Source organism: Aotus nancymaae, unplaced genomic scaffold, assembly GCF_030222135.1.
Source record: "Aotus nancymaae isolate 86718 unplaced genomic scaffold, 86718_ANA_hifiasm-v0.15.2.pri h1tg000012l, whole genome shotgun sequence".
Classification (NCBI taxonomy): Eukaryota; Metazoa; Chordata; class Mammalia; order Primates; family Aotidae; genus Aotus; species Aotus nancymaae.
In genome coordinates, this window is record NW_026988423.1 from 16,622,728 (window position 1) to 16,646,752 (window position 24,025).

General features: G+C 39.0%; 2 protein-coding genes across 8 annotated transcripts in view; one reads left to right on the forward strand and one right to left on the reverse strand.

The window, feature by feature from the left end:
* The window catches only part of ALG9 (ALG9 alpha-1,2-mannosyltransferase), a 100,953-nt gene that overhangs the window by 69,478 nt on the left and 7,450 nt on the right, over positions 1-24,025 (reverse strand). For all 7 annotated transcript variants that reach the window (XR_001110280.3, XM_012470548.3, XM_012470549.3 and 4 more), the window contains exons 4-8: positions 20,968-21,038; positions 16,135-16,223; positions 13,217-13,352; positions 9,512-9,599; positions 9,244-9,349 (exon numbers count right to left, since the gene is read on the reverse strand). Coding sequence is in view for 6 of the 7 variants with exons in the window: in XM_012470548.3 (XP_012325971.1) it covers positions 9,244-9,349; positions 9,512-9,599; positions 13,217-13,352; positions 16,135-16,223; positions 20,968-21,038 (490 nt within the window). In the remaining variant the exon portion in view is untranslated. The remainder of the gene's footprint in view (positions 1-9,243; positions 9,350-9,511; positions 9,600-13,216; positions 13,353-16,134; positions 16,224-20,967; positions 21,039-24,025) is intronic.
* On the forward strand, positions 16,276-20,561 carry LOC110568338 (guanine nucleotide-binding protein G(I)/G(S)/G(O) subunit gamma-5-like). The gene is made up of 3 exons (XM_064375730.1): positions 16,276-16,286; positions 20,013-20,067; positions 20,388-20,561. The coding sequence occupies exons 1-3, from the start codon at positions 16,276-16,278 to the stop codon at positions 20,559-20,561; spliced, it is 240 nt and encodes a 79-aa protein (XP_064231800.1).

The window sequence follows — 24,025 nt, forward strand, 5'->3', positions numbered from 1 at the left end:
GTTCATCACCACCAGACCAGCTCTACAAGAGCTCCTGAAGGAGGCACTACACATAGAAAAGAACAACCAGTACCAGCCACTCCAAAAACACACGAAAAGGTAAAGAGCATCAACACAATGAAGAATCTGCATCAACCAAAGGGCAAAACAGCCACCTAGCACCAAAATGACAGGATCGAATTCACACATAACAATATTAACCCTAAATGTAAACGGACTAAATGCCCCAATCAAAAGACACAGACTGGCAAATTGGATAAAAAGCCAAAACCCATCAGTGTGCTGTATCCAGGAAACCCATCTCGCATGCAAGGATACACAAAGGCTCAAAATAAAGGGATGGAGGAAGATTTACCAAGCAAATGGAGAGCAAAAAAAAGCAGGAGTTGCAATTCTCATCTCTGATAAAATAGACTTTAAAGCAACAAAGATCAAAAGAGACAAAGAAGGACATTACATAATGGTAAAAGGATCAATGCAGCAAGAAGAGCTAACGATCCTAAATATATATGCACCTAATACAGGAGCACCCAGATACATAAGGCAAGTTCTTAAAGACTTACAAAGAGACTTAGACTCCCACACAATAATAGTGGGAGACTTCAACACACCATTGTCAATATTAGACAGATCAACGAGACAGAAAATTAACAAGGATATCCAGGACTTGAACTCAGACCTGGAACAAGCAAACCTAATAGACATTTACAGAACTCTCCACCCCAAATCCACAGAATATACATTCTTCTCAGCACCACATCACACCTACTCTAAAATTGACCACATAATTGGAAGTAAATCACTCCTCAGCAAATGCAAAAGAACGGAAACCATAACAAACAGTCTCTCAGACCACAGTGCAATCAAGTTAGAACTCAGAATTCAGAAACCAACCCAGAACCGCACAGCCTCATGGAAAATGAACAACTTTCTCCTGAATGTTGACTGGATAAACAATGAAATGAAGGCAGAAATAAAGACGTTCTTCGAAACCAACGAGAATGAAGACACCACATACCAGAATCTCTGGGACACATTTAAAGCAGTCTCTAGAGGAAAATATATAGCAATAAGTGCCCACATGAGAAGAAAGGAGAGATCTAAAATTGACACCCTATCGTCAAAATTGAAAGAGCTAGAGGAGCAAGATCAAAAAAACTCAAAACCTAGCAGAAGACAAGAAATAACTAAGATCAAAGCAGAATTGAAGGAGATAGAGACACGAAAAACCCTTCAAAAAATCAATAAATCCAGGAGCTGGTTTTTTGAAAAGATCAACAAAATAGACAGACCACTAGCCAGACTAATAAAAAAGAAAAGAGAGAATAATCAAATAGATGCAATAAAAAATGACAAAGGGGATATCACCACAGATTCCACAGAAATTCAAACCATCATCAGAGATTATTACAAACAACTCTATGCACATAAATTAGAAAACCTGGAGGAAATGGATAAATTCCTGGACAGCTGCCTCCTCCCAAGCCTAAACCAGGAAGAAGCCGAAACCCTGAATAGACCAATAACAAGGTCTGAAGTCGAGGCAGCAATTAAGAGCCTACCACCCAAAAAAAGCCCAGGTCCAGATGGGTTCACAGCCGAATTCTACAAGACATACAAAGAGGAACTGATACCATTCATACTGAAACTATTCCAAATAATCCAAAAAGAGGGAATCCTTCCCAAATCATTTTATGAGACCAACATCATCCTAATACCAAAACCTGGCAGAGACTCAACAAGAAAAGAAAACTACAGGCCAATATCCATGATGAACATAGATGCAAAAATCTTCAATAAAATAATGGCAAGCCGATTACAACAGCACATCAAAAAGCTTATCCACCATGATCAAGTAGGATTCATCCCGGGGATGCAAGGCTGGTTCAATATACGCAAGTCTATAAATGTAATTCACCACATAAACAGAACCAAAGACAAAAACCACATGATTATCTCAATCGATGCAGAGAAGGCCTTCGACAAAATTCAACAGCCCTTTATGCTAAAAACCCTCAATAAACTAGGTATCGATGGAACGTATCTCAAAATAATAAAAGCTATTTACGACAAACCGACAGCCAATATCATACTGAATGGGCAAAAACTGGAAGCATTCCCTTTGAAATCTGGCACTAGACAAGGATGCCCTCTCTCACCACTCCTATTCAATATAGTACTGGAAGTTCTAGCCAGAGCAATCAGGCAAGAAAAAGAAATAAAGGGTATTCAATTAGGAAAGGAGGAAGTCAAATTATCTCTATTTGCAGACGACATGATTGTATATCTAGAAGACCCCCTCATCTCAGCCCAAAAGCTCCTGAAACTGATAAGCAACTTCAGCAAAGTCTCAGGATACAAAATCAATGTGCAAAAATCACAAGCGTTCCTATACACCAATAACAGACTTAAAGAGAGCCAAATCAAGAACGAACTGCCATTCACAATTGCTACAAAGAGAATAAAATACCTAGGAATACAACTAACAAGAAATGTAAAGGACCTCTTCAAGGAGAACTACAAATCACTGCTCAACGAAATAAGAGAGGACACAAACAGATGGAGAAACATTCCATGTTCATGGTTAGGAAGAATTAATATCGTGAAAATGGCCATACTGCCCAAAGTAATATACAGATTCAATGCTATCCCCATCAAGCTACCAATGACCTTCTTCACAGAACTGGAAAAAACCACCTTAAACTTCATATGGAACCAAAAGAGAGCCCGCATAGCCAAGTCAATTCTAAGCAAAAAGAACAAAGCAGGAGGCATCACACTACCAGACATCAAACTCTACTACAAGGCTACAGTAATCAAAACAGCATGGTACTGGTACCAAAACAGAGATATAGACCAATGGAACAGAACAGAGGCGTCGGAGGCAACACAACATATCTACAACCACCCAATCTTTGACAAACCTGATAAAAACAAGCAATGGGGAAAGGATTCCCTGTTCAATAAGTGGTGTTGGGAAAACTGGCTAGCCATATGCAGAAAGCAGAAACTGGACCCCTTCCTGACACCTTACACAAAAATTGACTCCAGATGGATTAAAGACTTAAACATAAGACCTAACACCATAAAAACACTAGAAGGAAACCTAGGCAAAACCATTCAGGACATAGGCGTAGGCAAGGACTTCATGACCAAAACACCAAAAGCATTGGCAACAAAAGCCAAAATAGACAAATGGGACCTAATCAAACTCCACAGCTTCTGCACAGCAAAAGAAACAGTCAATAGAGTGAATCGGCAACCAACAGAATGGGAAAAAATTTTTGCAGCCTACCCATCTGACAAAGGGCTGATATCCAGAATTTACAACGAGCTAAAAAAGATTTACAAGAAAAAAACAAACAAGCCCATTCAAAAGTGGGCAAAGGATATGAACAGATACTTTACAAAAGAAGACATACATGAGGCCAACAAGCATATGAAAAAATGCTCATCATCACTGGCCATTAGAGAAATGCAAATCAAAACTACATTGAGATACCATCTCACACCAGTTAGAATGGCAATCATTAAAAAATCTGGAGACAACAGATGCTGGAGAGGATGTGGAGAAATAGGAACACTTTTACACTGTTGGTGGGAGTGTAAATTAATTCAACCATTGTGGAAAACAGTGTGGCGATTCCTCAAGGACCTAGAAATAGAAATTCCATTTGACCCAGCAATCCCATTACTGGGCATATATCCAAAGGATTATAAATCGTTCTACTATAAGGACACATGCACACGAATGTTCATAGCAGCACAGTTTACAATAGCAAAGACCTGGAACCAACCCAAATGCCCATCGATGATAGACTGGACAGGAAAAATGTGGCACATATACACCATGGAATATTATGCAGCCATTAAAAACGAGGAGTTCGCGTCCTTTGTAGGGACATGGATGAACCTGGAAACCATCATTCTCAGCAAACTGACACAAGAACACAAAATCAAACACCACATGTTCTCACTCATAGGCGGGTGTTGAACAAGGAGAACATATGGACACAGGGAGGGGAGCACTATACATGGGGGTCTGTTGTGAGGGAGTGGGGGGGACAGCGGGGGGGTGGGGAATTGGGGAGGGATAGCATGGGGAGAAATGCCAGATATGGGTGAAGGGGAGGAAGGCAGCAAATCACACTGCCACGTATGCACCTATGCAACAACCTTGCATGTTTTTCACATGTACCCCAAAACCTAAAATGCAATAAATAAATAAATAAATAAATAAATAAATAAATAAATAAAAAAGAAAGGAAAAAAGAAAAGAAAACCAGGAAAAATAGAGACGGTAAATATTCATATGACTGTAACTGCAATGGAGTGATTGAAATGATCTTGCTCATGTCTGAATAGTTTCTACCTAAAATTAAACCAATGCTATAAAAATAAGTTTTTATGTTTGACATTCCATTTGTCAGAAATGCAGCCCCCCAGCATTTACTAAGGAAACTCCTACTCTTCCTTCCAGGCTCAGCTCAAGAGCCACACCTTTCTTGACACTACCAGAGGGACCTGCTCCCATGATTCCCTATCTTTCCTCTATAGCACATAAGACACTGTCCTGCAATTATCTATTTGTGTGTCTGCAGCCTAATTAGACAGTAAGTACTATGAGGACACAAGATTAATGCTCAAGAGCAATGTATTTAATATTTCTTTTCTTTTTTTTTTTTGAGACAGTGTCTCACTCTGTTGCCTAGGCTGGTATACAGTGGTGCAATTTCGGCTTACTACAACCTCTGCCTCCTGGGATCAAGCAATTCTTGTGCCCCAGCCTCCTGAGTAGCTGAGATTGCAGGTGTGCACCACCATGCCCAGCTAATTTTTGTATTTTTAGTAGAGACGGGGTTTCACCATGTTGGCCAGACTGGTCTCAAATTCCTGGTCTCAAGTGATCTGCCCACCTCAGCCTCCCAAAGTGTTGGGATTACAGGAGTGAGCCACTGTGCCAGGCCTTCAATGTTTCTTTAACTGAAGTCCATTTGTCCATCCATTCAAGAAATATTAATAGGGTTAGTATATTCTTATATATGAGAAATAGCACTAAGAGATTTATACAAAAACTATAAGCACAATGCATTTTATTCCTGTTTAAAAATTCTTTTTAAGTTCCAGGGTACATATGTAGGATGTGCAGGTTTGTTAATAGGTAAACATGTGCCACAGTGGTTTGCTACACCTATCAACCCATCACCTAGATATTAAGCCTGGCATGCATTAGCTATTTTTTCTGATGTTCTCCCTATTCTGTCCTCCTCCACAGGCCCCAGTGTGTGCTGTTCCCCTCTCTGTGTCTACGTGTTCTCATCGTTCAGCTCCCACTTATAAGTGAGAACATGAAGTGTTTGGTTTTCTGTTCCTGTTATAGTTTGGCTTTCAGCTCCATCCATGTCCCTGCAAAGGACATTATCTTGTTCCTTTTTATGGCTGCATAGTATTCTATGGTGTATATAGCACAATGCATCTTTAATTTTCAGATAAGAAACTGTGTGTCTAACATAGCTAATGAGGCACCTGGAGCAGGAGACTCTTGTAAAATGCCAAAATAATGCCAAATAGTGCCCAACATGTAATAAAGTGAAAGAGCTAGCATTTCCAATACAAAAAACATGATATCTCACTGTCTGACAATTTTACTGCATCAAAACATCTAGTAAAAGACAGGTCTTTTATATTTACTGAATGGACTCACCAATTATAATAAAATTAGCTGATAATCATAAAGTACTTTTTGATTTAAAAAGTATTTTATTGGGCTGGGCACGGTGGCTCATGCCTGTAATCCCAGCACTTTGGGAGGCAAAGATGGGTGGATCACAAGGTCAGGAGATCGAGACTATCCTGGCTAACACGGTGAAACCTGTCTCTACTAAAAACACAAAAAATTAGCTAGGCATGGTGGCATGTGCCCGTAGTCCCAGCTACTCAGGAGGCAGAGACAGAGGAAGAAGAATCACTTGAACCTGGGAGCTGAGATTGTGCCACTGCACTCCAGGCTGGGTGACAGAGCAAGACTCTGTCTCAAAAAAATAAAAAGTATTTTATTTATATCTGTTATATTATTTTTATTTGGTATCAAGAAAATCTCAAGCTAGCACCATAACAGGTCTAACTAAAGTGATTCTAGGATACAACAGTAAATAACACACTAATGTAACCCAATGGATACTCCAGAATTCATCCATTCATTTATTCTTGACAGATCTTCACTGTAAGTCTGGAATACACAAGGAATTCCTACTCCTAAGATGGAAGAAGTATTCTCTCTGCAGGCCTCCTAAACCAAAAAGGAGTTAATACTCTAAAAGAATGGAAATTAGGCCGGGCTTGGTGGCTCATGCACTCTGGGAGGCTGAGGCAGGCAGATCATGTGAGGTTAGGAGTTCGAGGCCAGCCTGGCCAACATGGTAAAATCCCTGTCTCTACTAAAAATACAAAAATTAGCCAGGCATGGTGGTGGGTGCCTACAATCCCAGCTACTCAAAAGGCTGAAGCAGGAGAATAGTTTGAATCCAGGAGGCAGAGGTTGTGGTGAGCTGAGATCATGCCACTGCACTCCAGCCTGGGTGACAGAGCAAGACCCTGTCTCAAGAAAACCCAAAAAAACAAAAAGAATGGAAATCAGACAATTTTTTTTTCTTTTTTCTTTTTTCTTTTTTTTTACCAAATTCGAAGATGAAGTTAGAGCAGAAAAATCCTGCCATGAAGGAATAACTCCCTGAAGTCTGGCTGATGGCAGCACTGTATCAGTCCTGTTCATGGTTGGCATGCCAATTCTCTCTGTTTCAACAAAGTTTTTGCTACCACTAGGAAAGTGATCAGTTTTTGTACATCCCAAATAGCAAAATCTGAACTGAAGCTACCCCAGGTTCATTAAAGTAGGCAGAAAGAAGTCCCAAGGACTGTTTCCCAGTAAAACGCTGACCGAAATGAATGACAAATGCCAATGTCCCAGGAAAGACTGGTCACTGCTCTTCGGGATCTCAAAACCTATTACAGGGGTTCCTGATTGACCCACTATTAAACTAGCATTGTAAACTTAAATCAGAATTTATTCCTTCTTTCCTACTTTCCCTACCAGCCTGATTATTCCTAGATTTAAGAGTTTCGTCCCTGGGCACAGTGGCTCACGCCTGTAATCCCAGCACTTTGGGAGGCTGAGACTGGCAGATTACCTGAGGTCAGGAGTTGGGGACCAGCCTGGCCAACATGGCGAAACCCTATTGCTACTAAAAATACAAAAATTAGGTGGGTGTGGTGGTGAGCACCTGTAATTCCAGCTACTCAGGAGGTTGAGGCAAGAAAATTGCTTGAACCGGGAGGGGAGGTTGCAGTGAGCCGAGATCATGCCACTGCATTCCAGTCTGGACAACAAGAGCGAAACTCCGTCTCAAAAAAAAAAAAAAAAAGACAGATTCATCAATCTAGAGGGACATAAACAATCTGTTACTTTTATAAGTCTCTCACAAAAGGTTTTATAAATAAGGAGTTAGAATATCAATAACCCATTATAAAGGTAGAGAAGTCAACTTTTCAAGATTAACACAGATTAACTCAATTTATTCACAGAATGGATATTGTGTTTCCAATAGGATCTCTGTGAAACGATTTCTACTGTGCAATCTAGATCTAAGACCTTTGATTATCTTGTGAAATAGAATAAAATTTTACAAGTAAACTAAAGCATGAGGCAATCACAAACATGCAAACTCTCCCTAGCTAAAAAGAGACATCTAGAGGCAAAAGCTTAAACTGGGGCCTTTTCTCACATTCTTGGGGATCTTAGAGCCACAAAGGAGTAATTATTCTCTAACTGTGCAGTTTGTGAATTCAATCCACTGAACAAAGCACTGCTTATTTTAACCTATTACTTGTCATTTAGAATAATATTCCCAAAATTCCAGGAGGCTCAATGAAATCTCATATTCTTACTTTAAATCTCCCTATTCAATCTATTAGTTCTATTGGCAAAATGGCACAGGCAATTGATGGACATGGCTAGTGATAAGACTTAAATTGATAGGGGTACAGTTAGACACAATCTTAACCTGCTTCATAGCAGAACCCCAAAGTAAGTACTTATACAGAATGCTCCAAGACCTCAAAAGATTAAGGCAGAAGAGACTATAATTATTTTAATGAAAAAACTGCCTCTCTTGTGAAATGTTTGCTGACTTGGCTGATTTGATCCAAAAGATCTCTAGTTCATCCCCCCATAACTGTAACTAACTCAAATGCCTTCAGGGGCCAAATGAAACTGGCTGGTGGAGTGAAAGGCATCAGGGAAGGAGTGGAGATGGGTAAACTGAAGACTGCATCCCCAGATTAAAGGCATTCCATTTTTTCTCTTAACCCTAAGCTGGTTAACTTCCCCACCCTCCCATGTTGACTTCAGCCCAGCCCCATTTGCTGTAACTTTGTCTAGAGATTTTCCAAACTTTCTCCCCTTATGCTTGAATTGAAGTAAAGCAAATCTGGAAGAGAAAAAGTAACATCAAATGTGTGTATATATAGAAAATGTCTGGGCTGGGCGTGGTGGCTCATGCCTGTAATCCCAGCACTTTGGGAGGTTGAGGTGGGTGGATCACCTGAGGTCAGGAGTTCAAGACCAGCCTGGCCAATGTAGCAAAACCCCGTCCCTACTAAAAATACAAAAAAATTAGCCAGACATAGTGGCAGGCGCCTGTAATCCCAGCTACTAGGGAGACCGAGGCAGGAAAATTGCTTGAACCCGGAAGGCGGAGGTTACAGTGAGCCAAGATAATGCCATTATACTCAAGAGTCAAACTCCATCTCAAAAAAAAAAAAAAGTCTGATGTATACTCCCAGGTGTTAGTAATGGAGATTACTAACTCCCAGGAGTTATATGGAGATGATTGTATTATATTTTTATTTTCTTCTCCTATCATACTGGTTTTTTATTAAGAAGAGAAAAAAGTAACTTTTAATTTTTAAAAAAGCAGTATCAAAAGCCATGGCATGCCCAGAGTCCTCAAAACTCTGAAAGTGAAAATAACAAACAGGAAAAATAAAAAGCCAGTATTGGAATATCACATTAATCAAAGAGAAATATTTGAGTGGCTATGTGTCATCATTGTGCTGTACTCAGGAAAAGATAGTATCAGGAAAGAAATGCTGTATCTAATGAAATGAGGCAACTGAATAAAAAATTTTAAGTTCACGCAAATTAAGCTATCTCCTAACACTTCCGTAAATTTCACAAAGCCTTACCATAAAGATCAGGTCCATGAGGAGTAAAGACATTATACAAAACAATGTTGAGTGGTGCAATCACCAACTTCCCATAATAGTAGCTGTCAATGACCACCACAGGCACCTAAAACAGAGCAGAAAATAGTTTTGCTCTGGAAACATTCTCAAAATGCTAACAGGATAAACCTGAGAATGAAAAACAGAATAAACTCCTAATGTTCCTTTTTCACATCAAAGTTGCTTTCATTACAACTTTAGGACAAAACAAGAAGAAAAGGAAACTCACCAGAAAGAGTATGAGGGCCACCAGCGACCAATAAAAGAAACTCTTCCACCTGTGTTTCATGACCATCAAATCAAAGGCAATGGGTAAACTATTTAACACAGAAACAGAGAGTGGGGAGTTAAATACTGACAGACAGGTCAGATTCACACATACCTTATGCTGAACTGAGAATAAAATGCCTCTGCCAGTTATAGTGAGGGAAGAAACCTGGTATGTGAGAGGATGTCCTCACAGGACCCATCAGAGTGCTCTGTATCCCATGGATGCACAAGAAATATAATTACTGAGCTGCTGGAATGAATTCCATTTTATACATATTTATGTGTAACAGACATCTAAAATATATTATTAAGTATATGTGTCCTACTGTCTTACACCCACCCTGCCAGAGAAGTACTGACTTCTCCCTTCCATGATTTACTAGGATTTTAGCAATATAACGTTATTACAGATGGTTTTTTTTGAGACAGGGTATCACTCTGTTGCCCAGGCTGGAGTGCAATTGTGTGATCTTGGCTCACTGCCACCTTCATCTCCCAGGTTCCAGCATTTTCCTGCCTCAACCTCCTGAGTAGCTGGGACTACAGACACACACCATTAGCCCTGGCTATTTTTTTTTCTTTTTTTTGAGACAGAGTCTTGCTCTGTTGCCCAGGGTAGAGTGCAGTGGTGTGATCACGGCTCACTGAAACCTCCGCCTCCTGGGTTCAAGCGATTCTCCTGCCTCAGCCTCCCAAGTAGCTGGGACTACAGGTGCGTACCACCACATCCTGCTAATTTTTTTGTATTTTTAGTAGACATGGGGTTTCACCATGCTGGCCAGGCTGGTCTCAAACTCCTGACAGGTGATCCACCTGCCTCAGCCTCCCAAAGTGCTGGGTTTACAGGCATGAGCTACCATGCCCACTCCTATCTTTGAATTTATATGGCATCATTATATGTATTATTTATTTAGCAATGTCATGTGCTGTCACAGTATCTCTTCTGTGATTTGAACCTCCATGTTGTTATGTAAATTCTGCATTAGTGTTTTGTGTTTTTTTGGTCACTCCAACTACTTCCATTTCTATAGCACCTGTATTTCTCCTTTGATAAGTCATACTTTTAATTACTTGTCCAATATCTGTCTTTCTACTAAAATGTTAAGTTCCAAAAGGCCAGGAACCATGACTGTCTAATTCCTAAAATATCAGCAGAACCTAGCACAAAGCATTCAATGAATGATGGTATATTGCTAACTGACTGACTGTGACCCTGAAATCACTTATCTCAGCAAAGGCAGACTCATCAAAATATGTCACTCGAGGTATTTGAGGAACTCAGTGAAATTCAATGTAGATGGAATAGAGAATGAAAGGAAGGAAAGAACTGATGAAAAGAAGCTGGAGAAGTAAAAGCAAGATCGTGCAGGGCTTTGTGTGTTAAATCTTTGAGCGTGGATACCATACAGCAGGGGTTGGCAAACTTTTTATTCATAGGACCTGACAATATACATTTTAGGCTTTGCAGGCCACATATATTATCTGTTGCATAGTCTTCTCTCTCTGTGTGTATGTTTGTTGTTTTTTAAAAACCCTTTAAAAATGTAAAAACTATTTAATTATTGGGCTGTACAAAAATAGACCAGTCAGCCAACCTCTGTGACATAAAGCAATGGAGAAGCTACCACAGAGTTTAAAACAGGGAGGTGATACAACTGTATCTGCACTTGAGTAACATAACTCTAGTTTGAGTTTGGAGAGCAGATTTACAGGAGTCAAGACTAGAGATGAGGAGATCATTTAGGAGGCTCTGTAGTGATCCAGGAACAGAGGGGAGTGAAGAAAAGTAATTAGGTTCAAAAGATATTTAGGAGACACAATAAATTAACAGGGGTGGGAAAGAGAGGAGAGTCACAAACAATTTTCAGGTTTCTGGGTCAGTATTGGGGAGATAGTAGTACTATTTACTGGGATAGAAACACAAGTAAAGGAACAGCTATGGAGAGAAGATAATGAATTCAGCAGCTATCTAATAAGCAGCTGGGAATATATAAATGAAGCTGAAGAGAGATAACTGGACTAGACATTAAGATATGGAATCACCTTCATGTTGGAGAGATGGAAAAAAAAAGACGGGAATCACCAAGATGATTGAGAGATAGCAAAAGTACAAAATAGGGCCTAGGATAAAAGTCTGAGGAATATGAAAATTTGAGAATATGCAAAATAGAATAGAAGAAAGACATGGAGGTGAAGAAACCAGCCTTTAAAAGGCAATTAAGAAAATTAAAAATGACCTATTCTTTTAGTAACTCCCCTTATAAAAATTTACCCTATAGGGTGTGGTGGCTCACTCCTGTAATCCCAGTATTTGGGGAGGCCGACACAGATCATGAGGTCAGGAGTTCAAGACCAGCCTGACCAACATGGTGAAACCCCGTCTCTACCGAAAATACAAAAATTAGCTGCACGTGGTGGCATGTGCTTATAATCCCAGCTACTCAGGAGGCTGAGGCAGGAGAACTGCTTGAACCCAGGAGGCGGAGGTTGCAGTGAGCCAAGATCATGCCACTGCACTCCAGCCTGGACAACAGAGCAAGACTCCGTCTCAAAAAAAAAAAAAAGTTCACTGAAGCATTGGGTATAACAGTAAAAAAACGAAAAGCAAATGTCTACCAATAAGGCAATAATAAGTAAATCATGGAATGCTATACAACCAATATAAACAATGATATAAATTTATTAATATGTAGAAGACATATATATAGACAGAATAATTCCCATTTGTTTTAAGAATGTAGATAGATATGTATACATATATTTATACACACAGGATAATTCTTCTGGAAAGATATACACCAAAATATTAGCAGTGACTATCTGAAGATTGAGCTAGGGGAGAAGAAAATTATTTTAACCTTGGCCGGGCGTGGTAGCTCACGCCTGTAATCCCAGCACTTTGGGAGGCCGAGGCGGGCGGATCACAAGGTCAGGAGATCGAGACCATCCTGGCCAACATGGTGAAATCCCGTATCAAAAAAAAAAAAAGAAAGAAATTATTTTAACCTCATACAATCTGGTACTTACTTTTTGTTATAATAAAGATATACTTCTAAAATAACCTTAACATCAGATTAAAATATTTTTCTATACTACCCCATGGTACAGATAAGAAATTAAGGCAGCACACATTAGAACAGAAGTAGTGGGAACAAAGAGTATATAAAGAACTTGGGGGGAAAAATGCTGGGGGCAAGAAAGAAGGAATACTGGAGGAAATTCAGATTTCGAAGCTGAGTGAATGAAAAACTGCACAGAACAGGGTGGTGCCGTGTGGAGAAAACATCAGCTGTAGAGTCAAAAAGCCCTGGATTCAAAAGCAAACATAATCTTAAAGGTAAATTCTTCAAACTCTTGGAGTCTATTTTCTCGTTTATAAAGCACTAACAATTGTATTTCTCCTGCAGAGTTGTTGTAAGGTTTCAAGATAAGGTTTACAAAGGGTTTCACTGTGCCTAACACATAGCAGATGCTCACTGGTCACTATTCTTATTAGAATTAATCATAATAGTAAGTGCTAAGAGACATATTCTTCCATTTCCCAGAATCTTTGAAATCCCAATTGATTAACTTTAGATTCTATGCAGACAATATGGAGCTAATCCAACATTAAGATTTACTATATGCCCAGAGATATGTGGGAGAAGAACTGTTCGTTTCTTACCCAAGAGCTGCACTGAATGGCCAGCCTAAGATGGCCCCAGCTGCTACTCCCAGCACAGCAATGGAAGTCTTGTCCATATACCATCCAGTCATGGCTATCAACGTAGTGTACATACAGAAGCTACTAGGAAGGAATGCTGCAAGAGTGAAGAAGTGAAAAAGGACAGAACAAGAACTCAAGGTTAATTAGGTATCAATTAAAAACTGATTAAATGTAAATTTTGCAGTGCAAATATCTACATTGCAAAATGTCAATAACCAGGAACATATTTTGGGAAATGCTATATTAGAAAGGACAGCACAGTGATATTCCTTTAAAAAGAAATGAAGTTCAATGATTCTTAATTTCTCACTCCTGTTCTTTTTTCTTTGTTTTTGGGATGGAGTCTCGCTCTTTTGCAAGGCTGGAGTGCAGTGGCGTGATTTCGGCTCACTGCAACCTCTGACTCCCTGGTTCTAGAGATTCTCCTGCCTCAGCCTCCTAAGTAGCTGGGATTACAGGTGTCCACCACCACTCCCAGCTAAATTTTGTATTTTTAGTAGACACAGGGTTTCACCATGTTGGCCAGGATGGTCTTGATCTCCTGACCTCATGATCCACCTGCCTTGGACTCCCAAAGTGCTGGGATTACAGGCATGAGCCACTGTGCCCGGCCTCCCACTCCTGTTTTTTTAGGTACCAACCCAATTATACAATTCTAACCATGTAATTCCTCTCCCAGCCTATACCTCAAACAAAAAACTTACAGAATTCCAGACGCTCTAGGAACACCCCATGATTATATTTCCAGGCAGGGAATATGCTTTAAAAGACTTAAGAGCCACTGCTGACAATTTACTTCTCAAGAAGCTTATCTGCCGTTGGTCTTCTGAGACTGTCCTGGTCCTAACCTCTAGCCCCAGAAATTCTAGGAAGCCTCCTCAAGGGCCAGATATTGCATGACAGCAACGCTTTGCATCCTCCATCTGCTGATACAGATAGTATGGCCTTTAGATAGTCCCCTAATTAGTTCCATCTACCTCAACCTTGTTGTATATAGCAGAGGAGAGAGTACAGGGCCTCTGCAACAATAACAATTGATTAAAGTGTTTCTAGTAACTCTGAACAGAAATGCAGATCTGCCTCTTTGCTGCAGAAATTCTGATTCAGTAGGGAAGAAAAATCAGTATCAGCTACAAAACAACCACAATTAATAGGCAGTGAGATTTTTAAAACCTCATCAAAGGGTCCAGAGGCTCTGTATGAAAAGATGCTTTCAACTTATCTGTGTCTCAAATTAGATTACAAAAACAAAGATACCCTCAGGAATTTTTTCCATATAAAGATCAATTGTAGGAGCAGCAGACCAGGCACAGTGGCTCATGTCTTTAATCTCAGTACTCTGGGAGGCCAAGGTGGGAGGATTGCTTGAGGCTAAGAGTTTGAGACCAGCCTGGGCAACACAGTGAGACTCCATCTCTACAAAAAATTTAAAAACTAGCTGGGCATGGTTGTGCATGCCTATAGTCCTAGCTACTTGGAGGTTGTAGTGGAAAGACTGCTAGAGCCCAGGAATGCAAGGCTGCAGTTAGCTATGATTGTGCACTGCACTCCAGCCTGCCTAGGTAAAGAGTAAGACCTTGTCACTTGAAAAGATTTTAAAAAAGAAGTAGCAAAGCAACTTAAAAAGCATGTGAGGTACACCCTTTACCAATAAATGTCAAATAATAGTGATACCATCCAAAGCTGTCAGTTCCAGCTGCCAGTGTAGAGGACAAAGAGAGCAGAGAAATCTGAGGGTAGAGCCAGATGCATTTAGGACAGGCTCTCAAAGTCATTCTGGAGTACAAAAGCTCTGACATCTCTGCAGAACAACAATTTTGATATATTCAATAAGGGAAAAGTAAGTATATAATTTTGTGCCACATACTATGTTTTTGTGTATACTCAGTGTATATGCTAGATCCTGGTACACTCAAGCAGAAACTAAAATTGAGACAATTATATCCAGTAACTAAATTTTTCTGGAGATCTGGGAGCAGACTACCATTTGGCAGTGGGGCACCTTGACTCAGCTCATACAACACAAATGTTCAATGGCAGCACAGTTTGTAAGTCAATGCTCTAGAGTAAGGTTTTTATTCTAAATTTCCAGAAGCTTATCTTTTAAAAAGCCCAATGGAAGATGCATATAGAATACATCTCAAATAATGTATCATCAATAGAAACAGAACCATCAACAACAACAAGGTCTTTATGTACAAATAACTTCCTTAAAGCAAAATAAAAGAACTACTTTCTTTCCCCTAATGGTCAAAAAAGGAAGTGGGTGGTTGATGCAAAAATGTAATAGAAAGCATCCTGGTGAGACTATCAGCTCTACCATTTATGAATTTTGACTTTAGTAAATCATTTCACTTATGTTTCAATGTCCTTACCTGCAAAAGTGAGAAAATATTTGTCTTACATGGTAGGATTGCTACAAAGGTCAATCAAGATAATGTAGATAACAGTGCTCTGCAAATTATTGACATGTTCTACAATATAACCTACATTTGGACAAGTGCTTCCTTTAAATGCAACTATGAGCTATTGGTGGCCGAGGGTGGTGGCTCAAGCCTGTAATCCCAGCACTTTGGGAGGCCGAGGTGGGCGGGTCATGAGGTCAGGAGATCAAGACCATCTTGGCCAACATGGTGAAACCCCATCTCTATTAAAATACAAAAAAATTAGCTGGGCATGGTGGCGCGTGCCTGTAGTCCCAGCTACTTGGGAGGCTGAGGCAGGAGAATTGCTTGAACCTGGGAGGCGGAGGCTGCAGTGAGCCAAGATTGCACCACTGCACTCTAGCCTAGTGACAGAGCAAGACTCTGTCTCAAAAAAAAAAACCAAAAAACTATTGGTGAACCTGCAATTCCCTCATCTGCCCTTTTACTTACCTGATGATGAGCAAAACATGCCAGTGCTGAGAACCAAGAAGGCTAGCATCATTCGACTCACGTGCAACCCAAACTTCTTGCACACAGCCCTAGGAAAAAGGCAAAGACTATTAGCATGAATTGAAATCAAAGGAGAAAAACATGCACCACAGGTAACACTGCAGATCTAAAGTCAAACACAAAACTACCTTGATAGGTTTGTTAGCAATTCACCGTGCATAAGAAACCCAAACATTCTTATTTCTGACACAGAAGAGAAGCTCCCTATCTAAAAGAAAACACATTCTTTACATGCTAAGATTATATCTATCAAGTGGAAGAATGATGTCGTGAAAAATAAGAGATGGCAGATTCAGGTGGGCACATGTTCAAATTCTGGCTCTGCCACTTACTAGCAGTGGAACCTTACTCTAGTCGAATAATCTGTTTGATTCCTCATGCATGTAATAAGGATAATAAATAACACAAACTTTGTAAGGTTTCTGTGAGGACAATGCATGGAAAGTGCTTAGGAGAGTACCTGGCACACAGTTGCTCAATAAATGGTAGTTGTCAGAAAAAAAGGCTAGGAGATAAATGAAAATGTGAATAAGTGATTATCTAAATCAGTGTTTCTCAAACTTAAGCAACTACATATCTTCTACTTCTTTCTTGTAGGTGTTAACCCCTCAAATTAAACATATTTAGGCATTATTACTGCTTCACTTAGTCAGTGTTTGCTCAGACATATCCATGTGTTAATCATTTCCTAGCTCAGATTCCTTACTGCATTTCAGAACTTCTTCCGAAATAATTTTGCTTTTTCCTAAGTATCTCTTTTAGAAGATTTTTAGTGAGAATCTGGTAATGATAAATTCTGGTCTTTTGGTTGGTTGGTTTCCTTTTTTTTTCCTTTCTTTTTTTCTTTTCCCAGAGGCAGGGTCTCACTCTCTGTCGCTCAGGCTGGAGTGCAGTGGCATGGTCATAGCTCACTGCATCCTTGAACTCCAGTGTTAGGAGAACCTCCTCCCTTAGCCACCTGTGGCTAAGAGTAACTGTGACTACAGGCATGAGCCATTACACCCAGCTAATTTTTTGTAGAGATGAGGTCTTGCTATGTTGCCCAGTCTAATCTTAAATTCCTGGGCTCAAGCGATCCTCAATGATCCTTCTGCCTCAGTCTCCCAAAGCACTGGGATTACAGGCTTCTTTCTTTTTTTTCTTTCTCTCTCTTTTATTTTTTTTTTTAACTGAAAAGTCTATATTTAGCTCTTGGTCTTAAAAGATGGCTTAACCTAGTATAGAATTTTAGGATAAGAGTTATTTTCTCTCAGCACTTTGAAGATACTCTTTTTTTGTCTTCTGATTGTTAAAAAGTCTTCTGTCAGTGTAAATGCCTAACACTCCTTTGTAGGTATTTTATTAGTTCTCCATTAACTTTTAAAATCTTTTTCTTTGTCCCTCTTGTTTTACACAGTTTCACTACACTAAGTTTTTGTGTATCTAGCTTGGGATATGTTGGGCTTACTAAATTTATGATTTAGCATCTTTTTTTCCCATCAATTCTGGAAAATTCTCAGCTATTAATTCCCTGAATATTGCCTCTCCCTATTCTATCATCTCTTTCTACAATCTTATTAGATGTATATCAGATCTTTAAACTCTGGCTTACACATTTCTTTGTGTGTGTGTGTGTGTGTGTGTGTGTGTGTGTGTGACAGTCTTGCTCTGTTGCCCAGGCTGGAGTGCAATAGCACAATCTTGGCTCACTGCAACTTCCATCTCTTTGAGTTCAAGAGATTCTTGTGCCTCCACCACCCAAGTAGCTGGGGCTATAGGCATGCACCACCATGCCCAGGCAATTTTTTTATTTTTAGCAGAGATGAGGTTTCACCATGTTGGCCAGGTTGGTCTTGAACTCCTGACCTCAAGTGATCCACTTGCCTTGGCCTCCCAAAGTGCTGAGATTACAGGCATGAGCCACTGTGCTCGGCCGTGGCTCACACATTTCTTAACCTCTTCCATATTACCTTTTTTTCTGGTCTCTCTGTACTGCATTTTGAGTAATTTATTCAAATCAATCTTCCAATTTACTAGTTTATTCATCAGAATGTCCAATCTGCTGTTTAAGCTATCTACTGAGTTTTAAATATCAATTTTACATAAATATTGATATTATATAATATTACATATTATGTAATTCTTGTAAGTTCTGATTTTTTTTAAAATTTATCTGGTCATCTCTTGTTTCTTGTTCACATTTTCAGTTCTTTTACTTGTTTGAAAATACTAAATATACCTATTTTATATTTCTCTTTCCCAATATATGAAGTTTTTCAGGTCAATGTTCTATTGATTGTTATTTCTGCTGATTCTCACTCATAATGTCTTGCTCCCTTCTGTGCTCTGTGATTTATTTTTATTATAATTTCTTGTTCACTAGAACTTTATTTCCGGTAATTTTCAAACACTTGGATTAAGGGTCCATATCTCTAGAGAAATGTTTTGCCAGATGCCAGGGGCACTACCAACCCAGAATAATTTAAAATAAATTCTCGGCTGGGTGCGGTGGCTATGCCTGTAATCCCAGCACTTTGGGTGGCTGAGGCAGGCAAATCACAAGGTCAGAAGATCAAAAACAGCCTGGCTAACATGGTGAAACCCTGTCTCTACTAAAAATACAAAAAATTAGCTGGGTGTGGTGGTGCGTGCCTGTAATCCCAGCTACTTGGGAGGCTGAGGCAGGAGAACTGCTTGAATCCAGGAGGCAGAGATTACAGTGAGCCGAGATCACACCACTGCACTCCAGCCTGGGTGACAGAGCAAGACTTCGTCTCAAATAAACAAACAAACTTCTCAGCTTAGGGCTTGAAGGACCATGTAGGTGATTTGAATTCAGGCCCAAACCCATATGTTATGGTTATAATCCTCAAAGGCAGCACTGGCTTTATTTTTTTTTTCCTCCACTCTACTCAGAGTCAAGGCCAAAGATTTTTTTTAATCTGACATTTTTAGCTGTAGGAAGATTTTTAATAATGATCATTAAGTCCAAATACCTTTAAATATATTACTAAAGCATTATTAAAATAAGACATTTGTTAGATATGAAAAAAAGGGGGCTATTTTTATTACTGGGACACTTAAATGCTTAATAGTTCCAACTAATATTCAATCAACTGATAGGTACTTTGTGAAAGACAATATATTGGGTGCAAATAACAGCAGTGAGTTCCACACTGGGAGTAGTTTATCAACCAAGCTGTAGGGCAGAGGCAAATCACAATCCTATATCTTAGGACTGAAAATAGGGTGCAACTAAATCCTATCAAGTAAAGACCAGTTAGATACTTATTAACAGAATTAAAATGAATGATATGAGGATATGGTATTTATGAACCTCAGGAAAGAAAAAGGTAATTAGAAGTACAGTGTTCCTCTTCAACTGTTGACTTCAAACAAGAAGTCACACTTCAGATTTAATATCAGGAGCTACAGGTGATGGGTACATCAAAATCTCAGAAATCACCACTAAAGAACTTATCATGTAACCAAAAACCACCTGTACCCCAAAAACTATTATAAGAAAAATAAAAATTAAAAAAATAAAAAGAGAAAAATCAATAAAAGTTAAGAAGTTTTTGGTCTGGCCCTGCTGACCCGCAACCCACCAACCCACAAATCAGCCCAGCCCTTGAGTGGTAATTAAAAAAATAAAAAGAGAAAAATCAATAAAAGTTAAGAAGTTTTTGGTCTGGCCCTGCTGACCCGCAACCCACCAACCCACAAATCAGCCCGGCCCTTGAGTGGTAATTAAAAAAATAAAAAGAGAAAAATCAATAAAAGTTAAGAAGTTTTTGGTCTGGCCCTGCTGACCCACAACCCACCAACCCACAAATCAGCCTGGCCCTTGAGTGTGCCACGTCTGGCTCCTCCAGCGTCACCGCTATGAAGAAAGTGGTTCAGGCTGGGTGCGGTAGCTCATGCTTGTAATCCCAGCACTTTGGGAGGCTGAAGCAGGCAGATCACGAGGTCAGGAGTTCGAGACCAGCCTGACCAACACAGTAAAACCCCGTCTCTACTAAAAATACAGACACAAAAAAAATTAGCTGGCCATAGTGGCAGGAGCCTGTAATCCCAGCTACTCGGGAAGCTGAGGCAGGAGAATTGTTTGAACCTGGGAGGCAGAACCTGCAGTAAGCCAAGATCACGCCACTGCACTCCAGCCTGGGTGACAGGACTAGACTCTGTCTCAAAAACAAAGAAAAAAAGAAAAGAAAGTGGTTCAACAGCTCCGGCTGGAGGCTGGGCTCAACTGTGTAAAAGTTTCCCAGGCAGCTGCAGACTTGAAACAATTCTGTCTGCAGAATGTTCCACATGACCCTCTGCTGACTGGAGTATCTTCAAGTACAAATCCCTTCAGATCCCAGAAAGTCTGTTCCTTTTTGTAGTAAAATGAATCTTTCAAAGGTTTTCCAAACCACTTCTTAGGATTCAGTAGATATTCAAAACAGAATTAAATTTGAAGCCTGTACAAAAGCTTATCCCTGTAACACACGTGCCATAATATACAAACTTCTACTTTTGTCAGTCTTTAACATCTACTTCTCTGAATTTTCATGAATTTCTATTTCACAAGGATAATTGTTTTATATACGCTATCAGCAGCATACAATAAAACTTAGTATGAAAAAAAGAAATTTTCTTTCCCAGATTAAAAAAAAATATGTATATTAGTATATCAGGGGTTAGAAAGTGTTTTGTATTTCTAATCACTGCCTAGACTATTACAAGAGATAATCTACGCAATAATGGGTTTCCTCATAGCACTTTTAGAAGCAAAACTTTTATACTCACTTGTAAAAGTAAAGTTCACAAATACAGCTCACAAAAGCCAGAAGACATCGCAAAAAGTAAAAGACAAGAATCTGAAAGAAACCCAGAAAAAGAAAACAGAAGTCACAGATATGAGCTAGAAAAACTCATAAACATGAACTGCTCTCATTTGTTGTCAATAACACTGTAAACTGCTATAATTCTTTTGAAAAACAATATGGATCAAGAATTTTCATATCCCTTGCCTCAATAACAGTATACCTACTTCTATCACTCCAGCTGGTGGGGGTTGGAAGGTGGAGCGCCTTTCATGAAAATGTTAATTGCAGTTTTAGTAAAAACTGTTTTAAAAACTACAAAATATCCAATTATAGAGAAATGATTAAACAAACTAGGCTACATCTAGCACATGGACAATTACACAAAGACAGTGAAAACATTCTTGCAATACAATGCTCAATCATTCAACAAGCACTTCTTCAACAACCATAATATATCAGGTACTGATTATGACAAAATATTAAGTGAAAATGTACAATTCAATATTATATACCACAGTTACAGCTATGGAAACTATATGCATATGGAAAGACTGGGAAGAAATGTAATAAAATGGTGAAAGTAGCCATAGCAACCTGGTAGATTTAGGTGAGTATTTTTCCTCCTATCTTCTAAAGTTCTATGATGTGGTTTTATTAATTTTATAGTTGACAGCATCAATTTAAAAAATAAAAATAATAAAATAGGGGTTAGATTGAATAGCTTTATACTACAGAATACCATATGTTTAAGAGCACTGAATTTCTCAGAAAATAAACACTACTTAATATATAGTATGACTGGCCAGGTACAGTGGCTCAAGTCTGTAATCCCAGCATTTTGGGAGGCCAAGGAGGGTAAATAACCTGAGGTCAGAAGTTCGAGACCAGCCTGGCCAACATGGCAAAACCCAATCTCTACTAAAAATACAAAAAAATTAGCCGGGCATGGTAGCGGGCCTCTGTAATCCCAGCTACTTGGGAGGCTGAGGCAAGAGAATCACTTGAACCTGGGAGTTGGAGGTTGCAATAAGCCAAGATCACACCACCACACTCCAGCCTGGGTGACAGAGTGAGAAGGACTCCGTCTCAAGAAAAAAAAAAAAAAAAAAATATATATATATATATATATATATGTGATATGATTACTGTAACTGCATATAACATGAAAGATACCTTATATTTTCATGATTATAAGCAACAAATTTTTAAAAAACTTGTATAAAGTATCCTGTAAATGCCCAAATTCTTTCACTAATTCAATAAAAATACACTGAAAGCCTACTTACTATATACTGAGCAGTATTCTAGATGCTATTAGGAACACAGATAATTTTAGTACAAAGTTTATACATTTAAGGACACCTCATCTAATTGGAGAGAGTACATATACATATTTAGAAAGTTAAAATTTAACATGAATTAATATAAGAATTCTGTTTGAGAGCAGGACAAATACCACCATCCCTACTAATATTCAACTGCAAGTTCTAGTCAGAGCACAATGACACAAAAATAAAATGAGGTAACAGAATGGAAGAAACTAAACTTAATATACAAAGATGAAAGAGAACCCACAAGCTTCACCTGACAAACCATTGACACTAATGAGGAAATTCAGCAAGACATTCGGTATTAAGATAAAAATAAAAGAAAACAAGATACCATTTATGATCACAACAAAAAGTGCAAAGAATCTAGGCATTAACCTATCAGACTTCACAAGACTGAAATGAATACTTTAAAAAAATTATCAACTCTTGGCCTTTAGGTTAAGATCAAGTGTAAAAAAATTTATTAAAAGACACAAAACTTGACTAAATGGATAAATATATCATTTTAGGGACAGAATGACTTAACACTGTAAAAGGGTTAATTCTGCTGAGTGCAGTGACACTTGCCTGTAATCCCAACCCTTTGGGAGGCTGAGGCAAGGGGTTTGCTTGAGGCCAGGAGTTCCAGACCAGCATGGACAACATAGTAAGACTCTAAGTCTATAAAAAATTTAAAATTAGCTGGATGTGGTGGCATATGTCTGTGGTCCTAGCTACTCATGAGGCTAAGGCGGGAGGATCCCTTGAGCCCAGGATTCTGAGGCTGCAGTAGGTTATTACTGCACCACTGCACTCCAGCCTGGGCAAAAGAGCAAGGCCCTGTCTCAAAAAATAAAATAAAATAAAGTCAAATAAAAGTATTCATTCTCAAAATAATATGTAAATTCAGTACAACTCCAATCAAAACCTAGCAAAATTTGGGTGAAGGGCAAACTGATTCTAAGATGATTTTTAAAATACAAATTTTAAAAAGGATAAAGTGAGAAATTCATCTACCAGATACTGACATATATTACAAAGCCACAATAATAAAAGCAATATGGCAGTAAACAGACCAATGACAAAGAATAAAGACAATAGAAAGAACCCATATACATACAGGAATGAGGTGTATGATAGAGGTGGTATTACAAATGAGAAGGAAAAAGGTGGGTTATCTGGCAGATGGTGCTAGAAAATCCAGTTCACCACATAGTAAAAAATAAAGCTGGATCTTTCCACAATTTATAAAATAAACTTTAAATAATTAAAGCCTTACATGTAAAAGATAAAATTAAAAGCTAATTGAATATAAGCATTTTGGGAGGCCAAGGCTGGTGGATCATCTGAGGTTAGGAGTTAGAGACCAGCCTGGCTAACATGGCAAAACCCCTTCTCTACTAAAAATACAGAAATTAGCTGGGCACAGTGGCACATGCCTGTAGTCCCAGCTACTCAGGAGGCTGATGCAGGAGAATTGATTGAACCTGGGAGGAGGAGGTTGCAGCGAGCCAAGATTGCACCACTGCACCCCAGCCTGGGTGACAGAGTGAGACTCCATCTCAAAAAAAGAGAAAAAAAAAGCTAATAAGCTAATTGAAGAAAATACAGAAGAATATCTCTATGACCTGTGGTAAAGGAGGATTTCTTTTAGAAAGACCCCGAACCCACCAAACACAAGAGGAAAATAGATTGGTTTGACCATATTGAATTAAAGATTACTGTTCA

Coding starts and splice junctions, on each gene's coding strand:
- LOC110568338 (XM_064375730.1), top strand. Junction 20,068..20,387: donor GCGTCACCGCTATGAAGAAA/GTGGTTCAGGCT, acceptor AAAAAAGAAAAG/AAAGTGGTTCAACAGCTCCG.